General features: G+C 36.5%; 1 protein-coding gene across 1 annotated transcript; it reads left to right on the plus strand.

Annotated features, from left to right (window-relative positions):
* Positions 1–4,870: 4,870 nt before the first annotated feature.
* Positions 4,871–9,975, plus strand: ppp1r27a (protein phosphatase 1, regulatory subunit 27a). The gene is made up of 3 exons (XM_052138657.1): positions 4,871–5,619; positions 8,100–8,250; positions 8,959–9,975. The coding sequence occupies exons 1-3, from the start codon at positions 5,196–5,198 to the stop codon at positions 9,077–9,079; spliced, it is 696 nt and encodes a 231-aa protein (XP_051994617.1). The 5' UTR covers positions 4,871–5,195; the 3' UTR covers positions 9,080–9,975.
* Positions 9,976–12,219: the final 2,244 nt, after the last annotated feature.

Consider the following 12,219-nt stretch of genomic DNA (forward strand, 5'->3'; position numbering starts at 1 on the left):
GAGAACTATGGGTAAGGGCCAGATTGTCAGTGAAAACTGACTTTAAAAAAATCACTCTCAGCCTGTTTCTTACACAGAGCTATCATTTGATTTTAGAAGACGGGATGCTTGGAGTGCATTTTTTTATCCTCGTCATGATTCAATTATGATCGAATTTTCTATTTTGGGTAAACTTTTTTTTTTTTAAGTCATTTTAAGGCGCAAAGACAAAGGTAGCAATTCTCTAATATATAATTCATTAACAGTGTTGGTAGTAATGGACTACGTGCACCTGGATTAGGTAATCAGATTTAAAAAATCAAGTACTTGAAATAAGATTACAATACATTTTAAATGTGGATAATCATATTGCAACTTTTTATGGATTATATATTATCAGTCTTGAATTTAAAAAGAGGGTCAGGGACTGACATCAAGAAAATCGCTGATTGAATTCTTGAGTGCAAATTGAAACTTAATACACGTACATTTTTATTTTCATCAAAACATGCAAAAAGTAATCCAAAAGTAATCATATTACCAATAAGTGTAATCTAAAACAATACTTTACTGATTACAATTTTTGTTGGTAATTTGTAATCACTACCATATTCAATTTCAGAAGTAATCTACCCAACACTGTTACAATAAATAATACACACATAAAATAAATAAAAATGTTTTTCTTTATTAGCAATGCTTCACGAATTCCTCATAACAGTAGGCAGACTAAAGCAGCTTGTGTTAGCTTTATTCCATCAGGCCACACTCCTGCGATCCAACTGAAATAGAAAAAGGGTTTTATGTTTGTGAGCCTGCAACATATCCTACTGGTGCTTGCTATTGGTGCAATACTGAGGGAGGGGTAAATTTAGCAGCTCTGATTTAAATCCCTATGAGCCAACACGAGACAGCATCAATGTCCTGGCAGCGCTTTATCTGTCCACAAGCAAAAATGCTGTGCGACACTACACAATCACAGTTTTGCAAAGTAAGGACCAATGAGATTCCACTGTAGGCAAAGCTAACAGCACAGGAGAAATAGAGACCAAGCGACCAATATAATGTCCTTTTGCTCATCTTGGTTGTAGCTGATAGGGATATAAACTCTGATTTAGATTCAAAATTAAGCTTGGATCACTTGTCAATTGTGTGTGGTGTCTAGTTAGGCTGAGCACACTGTAAATTTGTCAACAGGAGGTCGAAATTTCTTCTGGTGAAATAGGTCTGTGCAGAGACTAATTAACCACCGATTGGGCCGTTGCTCAGGGGCCTCTAAACCTAAAGGGCCCAGGTCTCTAAATCATATATTTATTTATTTTGATATATCTATTATAAATCCATGTAAATGTCAGCATTATGTCAATACCATTTGATCGGCCGAATGCGTGCCGGACTACTGCAGTGCGTTTACTAAGAGGACTACAGAGAAATGCGTCTGATTTACTTAGTGCTTCCAAACCACTGATATATAATATCAGTGTTCCAAACACAAAGATAATGTGCAGTTTACCCTGGCTGTGTACAATGCAGATGGTTTAAATTCATATAAGCGACAGAATTCGTGCAACATTACAGAGGACTATAAAATGTTTAAGTCATGCATGCATTTAATGTTTAATGATAAAGCAAAAGATGCCTTATTGCCCTAAATATGTGCACGGTAACATTTTGTAATATTTGGTTAACCGTGAGAGTTCACAAATGGTTATTCCATTATTTGTTGGGAATAAGGAACGTTTATTGCCATGTATCTGTCAAACACAATCTCAGATTAGCAGGGAATAATGTGTACAGTGAGCTATGAGCCTAAATAGCATAATACATAGAAAACTTAGTGAGTCGTGCCACAGTGCTCAAAGACATCCGTCAAGTGCATGTTTACATGGCCTTGATGCACATTTGAAGAGCCCATAACTCGCCCTATAGACTTCTTGAAAACCTGACCCGAACCTGGCCCAAAACCTGTAGGTTTATAGGGTACCATTGGAATCAGATCAGTTTGAAGACCTCTAAACATGTGCAGAATAACTGAATAGTGATTTTGGTATTTGAATACCCTGCACATCCCTATTAAAAATGCAAGATTTTGGATCAGTTCATAAATAAAAACTACATATAACTGGCCATGTAAGACATTTCTCCAAACTTTTCTTCCATCAATTTGAAAAATCCAACCAAATCTGCCAAGCGTCCTGTAGCACACGTCATGGGGGGCCTCCATGGTGTAACAGCCCATGTGCGTCTCAGTTCTTAATCCGTCCTTGGGTCTGTGTTTACTGAAATTTGAAGCCCTGCCCCCAGTGGCCAAAGCTGGAAGTGATGTTGAATTTATGGGCACATTTGAGGTCCAGTTTCCAGGTGAAATATCTACAGATTGGACAAGATTTTACGCGTATGGCATACTGCATAGTACTACACTTCAAGGCCCAGATATACTTCATATGAAATCGAAGAAAAAAGAAGGTGTTTTTGAGTTTGTTTCGGTGGTTCGTAACAGCTCGCCGGTGTGAACTTTTAGGAAAACTTCTTACCGGCTGCTAAATTTTAACTTTGGAACAATTACACACTTCACATTTAATGAAAGTAACTTAAACAACTAAAATAAGTAAATATCTTAGCCACTATTTTGTATTGTTGTGTGTAATCTTGTGTACACTTCTGAACACAGTGTATGACAGTCACACTGTAAGCTGTGACAGTCCAAAACCTACTGATCAACATGAAGATGATTTATTGCACTTTGAAATGTCATAGTAAGATCACATGTCTCTTCCAGGCTTTAAAGTGAAGCACTCATCAAAACACTTTTATTCCTTCAGCTGTTGCTCATGTGTTCAATCATGCCATCGAGGATGAGCTCATTACTTCAGTAAACACATATTGTCCAAGTTTTTTGAAAGAGACCCTAGTTATTAGAAAACATTCATTTGTGCTGCCATGGGCTTTGTTCGGAATGGAATGCTAGCTTACTGTTTACTGAATACTCTGCTTAAAAATTCTTTAAAATAGTTAGTGAAACCATTATTTGCCAAAAAACAAATGGCTTTTTCGATCTTCTCCTTGGCCATCCGTCGAATTTGCACGAAATATGCCAGATATTATCTAGGGACACTAATGACAAAAAGTTTCAAGCTTTTTCATAGATTAAATTGTTCTCATGTAGTGCTCCAAAGAATTCAACGCAAGCATGCCAAAGAGGCTGTTAAGCTGTTTCTTGGAAAAGCTTTGGCGTTTTGAAATGAAACTTAGCCATCATGCCCTGAGTGTACCTGAGCAGTTTCAACACACTGCCACCCACTGGTAAAAAAAAAAAGGCTATTTTAGCTTTTTACTTCTGAATAATTTGGCCAAAGAATTTTGATTAATTTTTAGATTCCTTGCGGGGTGCTTCTCATTTCCTAAATTGTGCATCCTCGTTTCCTTGCTCCTCCATCCTCAAGCCTGTGACCTGTAAAACGATCAAAGTCCGCCATCATGAAGGATGTATCAATTGTCTAAATGCACCATGAAGAGGTGAGGACAGAGGAAGCTTCCCATTGACGCCTGAATGAGGAAGCACCCAAGCATCCTATGCAGAAAACTTTTTTGTCTAAGCGTCTGAAGCATGTATTAACTCTCCTCCCCCTTCACTTCACGTTCCTCCTTTGCACTTGAAATTAACTATAATTGTCACATACTTCAACAGTGCATCTTGAATTATTAGGTTTAATTATGAAAATATAAATGAATCCATTTTCAACAACATAACGGAAAGTGCTCCAAGGTAAAGCAGCTGTTCAGAGACGGTGCTTTGAAGTGACTCGTTAGTGAGCAGGAAATTACATTTTACAAATGCGTCTTGCTTCGTTTGCTTCCATCCTCATATCCTTTCCATTCCTTGCATCCTTTCCTCGTTTCCTAAGAGGAAGGAGTTGGAAACCGAGGAAAGGAAGCAAGAGAAGGTAATAATGATGCATCATTTCAGAAATGAGAAGCACCCACAGTATCGAATTATAACCAATATTATTATGTCAGCCATATTGGGCGTCAGCCATTTTTAATTTTCCCTTACAAAAATCGAGAGTTCTTGCAAACCCCTGTGGAAAACTTGCTGCAAATTTGCCACTTATTATTTTCAAATGCAAATGAGCTTCGTGACAAACTCTTCATTGTTGCCACAGGTTTGCCATAGAAGTGTTTGCCAATAGCAGCAAATTGTCCATTTTTCCAAAGGTTTGCTGCAGGTTTATTATCAATGAAGAGCTGCAAACATCTAGCAATAATTTGTGACAAATCACAAGCTCAATTGTATGTGTAAATAATGACTGGCAAATTTGTGGCAAGTTTTTGACATTTCTAGATTTTTTAAAGGGTATTTCACAGACGTATTGGCGTATCTTTAAAAAACTTGGTAGCCTATGTGTCATCGGTACCAAGCTATGAAGTATAGCCACAAGACATGATTGTAGTGTACTTAAAACCTTATCTTTGTAAAGTTATATCCAAAACACTGGGTTTCGTTGTCAAAAATTATGTTAAAGACCTTGGCTGTAAACCTGTGAAGTGAATTGCATTGTGGGATACAGTATGCTGTGCAGTGTACTGTGCTGAATACTACACATTTTGACACATGTACTAAGTCATCCGGGTATTCAATGCATACAGAATACTTTATTCTCCAGGAATAGTAATAATTGTAGGGTAATAATTGCAGTTCTACATAGCCATAGATTTTTATTTTGAGGGACGGTCAAAGGTTGACAAGCATGTAAAAGTACAGTGGGAGGGGTCACACTGCAACCACTTGCTGCTGGGCCGATGTCACTTGATACAAGTGATGACCTCCCCAAAATAACCCTATAAAGGGTATATAGGGACCTGCTTCATCCTGGACTACCAGAAGAGTACACAAAGTGACTAGTGAAGACTGCGTGCAATAAAGTTGATGAAGCAATTGATGGGACGAATAAATTAACAAAACGTATCAAGAGAAATATACAAAAAAGATCCCCAAAAAAGAAACCGTTGCCTCTAGAAGATTGAAAAATATTCCGGACTTGAAGCGAATTCTGGCTATCCGAAAATTGCTGAAGAAAGTGTGACCCCACTCTGCAAAGGTTCAAGACGCCAAATAAGGATTTTACTCTTGTGGAGATCAACTCGAGTTTTTCATTTCTTTGTCCTCCTCTTGAGCCCAGAGCCGAGGGGGAGGCAAAGCCGTGGCGTCTGCGGGAATGAAGTACAGCTACCAGTACCCGGTGTCACAGTACACACGCGCAAACACACATTCACACTACACTGTCACTCATTACACACCTTCACTTTACTCCAGCAGCTCATACTCACCCAGCATCTTCAGTTCCACCAAATACAGCCCTACTTCACTCAGTTCTCCATCATACTACACCCCACCATCTTACACACCTGCATACAAGCCCACCTTCACTTACACCTCTGTCAACGGCAAGGCAGCAAGGCATAACAGCTCTCCCAGGACAAGTGTACAGTATACTCCTACTGTAGCACTCAAGCCCGCCCGGGCAGTGCGCTTCACGAACGATGTTGTATTCCAGGATTTAGTCCGTCACAGTGAGCTAGAACAGATTGGTCGGTTTTTGAGGGCGAGGAAAGTACGTCTGGATACTATCTTCCATTCTGGTGAGTGAAACTCACCTTGTATACATCCAGACTGATAAAAAAATTATAATTATTCAACATAACTGTTTAAAGATGAAGTGTGAAATTTGATGTTGAAACTGTAATTGGTTGATTTTCTTAAAGAGTGTAAACACGTTGGCTTGGTGGCATATTCAAAATATTTATCTGTTTGTTTGAGCAGTCCGACAAATGAACTTGGCTCAACCATAACGTGTTTGGGGTGGAACCAGGGGTTGAAGGTTTGGCAAGTTAGCATGGGTAGTTAGCCCCTACTGATATATAACATAACTACACCACTATGTAGGTCAAAAACGTGTTTCTCCATTAATGCCCTTTCAAAAGTAGTTGTGTATTCTGACCAAATCAAACGGAAAAACGGGAAAAAAAAGGGAAAATGTCATTATTATGGTAGAGGTTTCATTTCAACAACTTTCTGAGGTCTCTTAACAGCATGAAATAGACCCGCGGTCACCAACTAGCGGCTTTGTTCTATTTGAACAATGAGATAATGACAACAGTTGTCATATCTTAACGTTTCTACAGTTTTAGTGTGCAGTGCATCAAAACAATGGTGCTATACACAGCACACGCACTCAGGGGGATCAGTGCTATATCATCTTTTTGATTCATTTCCTACTCGTGCGTGTTGCCTCTCTCCCTCGCGATATTCATGATGCGTCGCATAAAGCCTGATTAGGCTACATAGAGTTCCAGAGTTATTTTAATAACAGCAGCGGAGACACGATGTGCAACAATGTAGATGGAGACATCTTTCACTAAAACACACTGCAGAAAATGAGAATAAAGCAAAGTGAAACTATTTTCATCTGTCTGAAAAATGACTCGGATGGTTCAGCTAAAGCAGGTTTGTGACAGGAAAAGTTCACATGTCACCTTTTTAGACTAACCTCTTTTTACCTCTAGATTTAGCTTTATTAATTAGCATGTTATGTGCCTTTTTTAATAAATTTTTTGAAATTTGTATTAAATAGTTATAATTAATAGAACTGATTAGTTAACCTGTTAGTAGAGTCCTCGGCTTCTGATTTCCCATTATTTCATAGTCAGCCCATTTATACTAAAGCAAACTTTTTAAAATGTAATTTGTTAGTTTATTGTTATAAGATTCTCACTTTAGTGAAATATAAAAATAGACAATTTATACTTTTATATTTACTATATTTTCTCTCAGGGGTACCCCTGAACCCCCATATAGTAACCTATATTTTCTAATAATTAAAAATAAATATTCTGAATGTAATAATATTCAAACACAATAACTGGACTCCTGTCACCCAGCTTGAAAATAAGTATTGATCTTATCTTGTAAGATTAATATCCAAGTGCCCTCGTCTAATGAACTCTATGAAATCTATTTGCCTAATCTTTTGGTGGAAAAGATTCCTCACACCCCACTGCTCTGGCTTTGTCTCTGGGCCAGTGTCCTCATCTCTGCTTTGAAGAGACTACTTTGATATTGCTGCCAATGTGGAAAGTTATAATAACTATTCGACGAAAACAAAAAACTAAATAAATATTATTATTAATAATAATAATAATAATAATAATAATCATTTCAAAGCCACACTGACTGCTGACACTGTGCAAGTTATAATTTTCCGGACCTTTGCTGGAAAGCAAATGTAGAGACCGGACCTATTGAAACATTAATTGAATACTCCTGAACTAGACTTATAGAGCATTTGGAGCACTCTAATACAGAACAGGGTTACCCCTGAAACGTTACATTGCCCCGCTTCAAAAAGGGACATTTTATATTCTGAACAGGGGAGGTCCTCCTTGAGTATAATAGAGAGTGTAATGTTCTGTGTTTAACACACCTGTCTTTGCAAATGTTTGCAAAACATGTTTTATTATCAAATCATATAGGAACGTTGACTCATTGATGGTTTTTATTTGCTTAAAAGTGAATATCATTAATTTGGAACTTGCCCACATTCTTGCGTGACGTAATGCACTTGCATCTAAGCGAAATCAGAGCAAAGGATTTTTCGCACGAGTTTCCGAGTTGGAAGTCCGACTTCGAGTGGCGTTCCACTGTACTTTTCCAAACAGGAAGTTGGAAATTATGACTTTCCAAGTTTAATGGATTGCAGAATGAGTGCCCATGAAGCCGAACAACTGTCATTGAGATAAATTGGTATGCTAACGGATAGCTCCCTCCAGGTATGTTAGATTTCTTTTGGTGGGACTACCCCACCAATGGAAGATGGGGGACTGTTTTGTAAACAGATGTGAAAATCATAATTTTTACCATTCTGGCACATAAATGACACACTTCTCCTTTAAACTATAAACTTGATGTGTCTGAAAACTCTGCTTGGAGATAAATAGCTAAAGCTTATGGGATCGGTTTGGAGTCTGCATTATTTTCCAGAATATGTGGGTGATTTTAATCTCAGTGCTATCTGAGAAGAGATATTTGCTCCACACCCTAACAAAATCTGGCTTTTTCCCAGGAATGGCAGCGCTCCATGAAGCAGTGCTCTCTGGGAACTTGGAGTGTGTGAAGCTCTTGATCAAGTATGGAGCTGATGTTCATCAGAGGGATGAGAATGGCTGGACACCACTGCACATTGCGTGCAGCGATGGATTCCCTGAGATTGCACAGTGAGAGAAAATTCAAACACACATACAAAAATCGATAGTTCTGGAAAACTTGCCGCAAATTGCAGAGTCTATTCCAAAACCTATTGAGCTACCTTGATGTCTACTGCCATAGACAGCTCGCTTCTAAAGTAGCATTCTAACTGAGAGTTAGAAAAGTTTGACATTAGCATGTTGCTAAGCTAATGGTGTGATATTGATGTTATTTAAAGCTTAAAAAATAAAGCGCACACAAATATTTGGCAAGATATTGGGTAAACTTTTTTGACTCGCAGTAGTTTAATGTTAGCACGTTGCTAAGCTAACAGCGCTTTAATAAGCATAGCATAAACAAGTACTGGGTATTTGTTCAACTTTTGAATAGTTTTAAATATAACAGCTTTTATCTCCACTTTTGTATGAAATGTATTTATAGTTGACATTTCTCACACTTCATCTGAGCTTGTGGCAGTAGATTATGGGATTAAGGGAACATGCAATACTGCTTTATAATTTGGCCAAACCAATAAAGATAGCATAATAATGCTTGCAATGCTGGTGTTGGGTGCATACCAATGATACCTTAAAATACTGTCTATGTAGGTTTTGGAACAAACAGCTGTTGATTATTTTATTTTAGTTTTATTTGGAAATCATACCATGTGGCTACATTAGCGGACTTGTTTGAAAAATTAGTTGTGTTAATGTATACAATGTCATTTTTTCCAATAGGTACCTTCTTTCTCTGGGTGCCAGTATAGAGGCAGAGAATGAAAATGGGGAGAAACCAGCAGACCTTATTGACCCAGACTGCAAAGAACTGGTCAAACTGTTCGAAACAGGCTGTGTTTGAGGGCCGACCAGCAGTTCAACTTTTAAAGGACATTCAAATCACTCTTTTGAGCTTATCATTTTGTGTGGTTGAATGTTCTCTTGAAAAATCTGTTCTTTATTTTTAGTTCTTTTTTGACACATGGATTGCAGTTTGCAGTATAAGGTTACAGAAAAACACCAAACCACACACCTAAGATTGATTTTAAAATGAACGTGAAAGATTTTACTTTTGTAATCTGGCGTATTTCTGAGGGAAACTGGATATTCAAAGAAAATAAAATGTTGGATGGGACTGAATTTTATCCACTAGGACTTGGAGAGGGAAAAATGGATGTTACATGCCAGAATGGAGCCAGGTTGTTCAAGAGGAGGAATTGAGAAGTAAAAAGGATTTGTTTTGGAGATGGAGCAAGTTATTTTGTTTTGAAAAAAGATTATGAAGACCAATAGATGTTTTCTTTCAAATATTGACATGCAGCCCAGTTGTGCCATTTCACCTGTGTTCATTTTCGCTTGGTTTCTCTGCAGCATTTATCGTATACCAGGGGTCCCCTTGACATGCTCACTATTAATATTATTTTCACAATTCTGTTTTAGATTAGAAAAGTAATCTATTATATTAAAAGTGATACAGTCCAGTTGATGCAAAGCAATGCTTGATGAGTAAAGCACATAGCAGAATGGAACAGTGCATTTTGGTGATGTGTTACACGGACGTAGTTTGGCACAACTTTGTGTTTCCTGTCTGCTGGGCAGCAGGAGAGCACATTGGAAAGATCTGCCATCTGACTTGCATATGAAGAAAGACTGTGTGTTAGTGCATTATTGTTGAAAGTAAAGGCACTACAGACATTTTCAATGTCTCTTGTTAAAGTCTTATCTTTCACCTATTTTTTACAATGTTTTCATAAATAAAGCTGCTTTTTATACAAATAACAAGACATTTTGCATCGTCTCTGTGCTATGAATATTATAAAAATGACTTATCTACAGTTTAATATGAACGGATGGATGGAGGACCCAAGTGCAAATTTAGTGCAGCAACAACATTAAAAATAGAGTGCTCCACAGATATGAAGGGTTAACATGGGACATTTCTTTGCATATACTGAATGCATAACTGGAATGTGGTTTAGGGTTGGGCAATACTGGCCACATCGCATAGGATGTTGAATTGAAATTCCAATTGGAATAATAGAAAAAAATAGAGCATAATTCAACATAAGTTTTGTGATAGAACATAAACCATTACATCATTACATTTGGATAATAATGCAGATTCAGTCCCTGAAATGTAGAATACATTTTTGATCAGATTTATTTCTAAGTTCAGTTCTGTCAAAACAATTTACACAGCAGTCAATGGGTGATTCTCACAAAACCTGTCAAGAAAATGTCCTGTACATACTGTATTTAACCCAAATCAACACAAACAAGATGTCATTATATTTTGCATTAAGTAAATTGAATCCTACATTTCTTTTCAGGACATTTAAAGTAACTTTAATAGTTTTAATTACCGGTAACGTTTTTCTTTTTAGAGATGATTCTCATTACCGTAACACTGATGCGTTTTTTATGTTATTGCTGTCAAAAAGATGCTCTAGTACAATGATTCTAATTAAAACTAGTGAAAATGAAAGTACCATGGTAGTACATTTACATTTATGCATTTGGCAGACACTTTTATTACAGACGACTTACAGAGCCCTTCTTACAGGGACAATCCCCCCGGAACAACCTGGATTAAGTGTCTTGCTCAAGGACACAATCGTGGTGGCTGTGGGGATCGAACCAGCGACCTTCTGATTACCAGTTATGTGCTTTAGTCCACTACATCACCACCACTCCATAGTAGTACTACTATGATGTATAAATACTTTAAAATATAATAGCGTTGTTTTTACATTGCAGTAATTAGAATATCATAATGACCATCTTTTTTGCATTAAGCTAAAAAACTGGGGGCAAAATGTGCATAAACTTTTTAGCGTAAAAAAGGTATGATAAAGTACTGGCTGCTGTGGTGTCCAGAAATTAACCATAAAAAATACTATAACCATGTTCCAGACTTTAAGATTTAATTTGTATGCATGTATATTTCACTGTTCACTACCTTTCATATTATTAAATTATATGAACTTGATTTACTAACCTTCTGGAACTATAAAAGGCTTCTTTTCACTTTTAAATGTATTGTTAATCACCATAGTAATTACAGTGTTACTCACACTAACAAAAAATACCAACAGGGTAAAAAATGCAATAAACATGAACTAAACTACATAAAATAAAACACAGAACACCCCAACATACATAATAGGTATTGAAAATAAGAAGAAATATAAAATATAATTAAATGGATCACTTTGGAACTTCTGGGAACGCCCAATAATTGTTTTTCACTGTAATTTTAACAATAGTTTACCGTACAAAAGTAGACATATTCTCTTGTTAAACATAATACGCATTTTTCCATTAATTATATGGTAAATATATACTTGTTACATCCAAAAAATATATATTTTTACAAGATTTTAATACATTTGTTAAATATATTATAATTATTTTACTGTATATTTTAAAGGGATATTTGACCCAAAATGAAAATTCTCATAATTTGCTCACCCTCATGCCATCCCAGATGTGTATGACTTTCTTTCCTTTGCTGAACACAAACAAAGATTTTTAGTAGAATATTTCAGCTCTGTAGGTCTATTTAATGTAAGTGAAATGTTGACCAGACCTAATGAAGTTCCAAAAAGCAGATAAAGGCAGCATAAAAGTAATCAACCTTACTCCAGAGGTATACTCCATGTCTCCAGAAGTGATATGATAGGTATGGGTGAGAAACAGATCAATATTTAAGATGTTTTTTACTATAAATCTCCACTTTCACATTCTTCTTCTTTTTATTTTGTGATTCACAAATTTTGTGCATATTGCCACGTACAGGGCAGGGAGGTTAATTAATAGTAAAAAATTAAATCGATTTGTTTTTTTAATTTAAATCTCCACTTTCACATTCTTCTTCTTTTGTTTTTTAATTAATAGTAAAAAATGAAATTATTTTTCTCACATACAACTATCATATCGCTTCTGAAGATATGGATTAAATACTGGAGTCACATGGATTATTTTGACGCTGCATTTATGTGT

The sequence above is a fragment of the Xyrauchen texanus genome, chromosome 12 (assembly GCF_025860055.1).
Source record: "Xyrauchen texanus isolate HMW12.3.18 chromosome 12, RBS_HiC_50CHRs, whole genome shotgun sequence".
NCBI lineage: Eukaryota > Metazoa > Chordata > Actinopteri > Cypriniformes > Catostomidae > Xyrauchen > Xyrauchen texanus.

What these genes read in the sequence shown, in the direction of transcription:
- ppp1r27a (XM_052138657.1), top strand. Translation starts at nt 5,196, where the DNA reads ATGAAGTACAGCTACCAGTACCCGGTGTCACAGTACACACGCGCAAAC. An exon ending in GGATACTATCTTCCATTCTG is followed by an intron (nt 5,620 to 8,099) that starts GTGAGTGAAACT and finishes GCTTTTTCCCAG; the next exon opens with GAATGGCAGCGCTCCATGAA. An exon ending in GGATTCCCTGAGATTGCACA is followed by an intron (nt 8,251 to 8,958) that starts GTGAGAGAAAAT and finishes TTTTTCCAATAG; the next exon opens with GTACCTTCTTTCTCTGGGTG.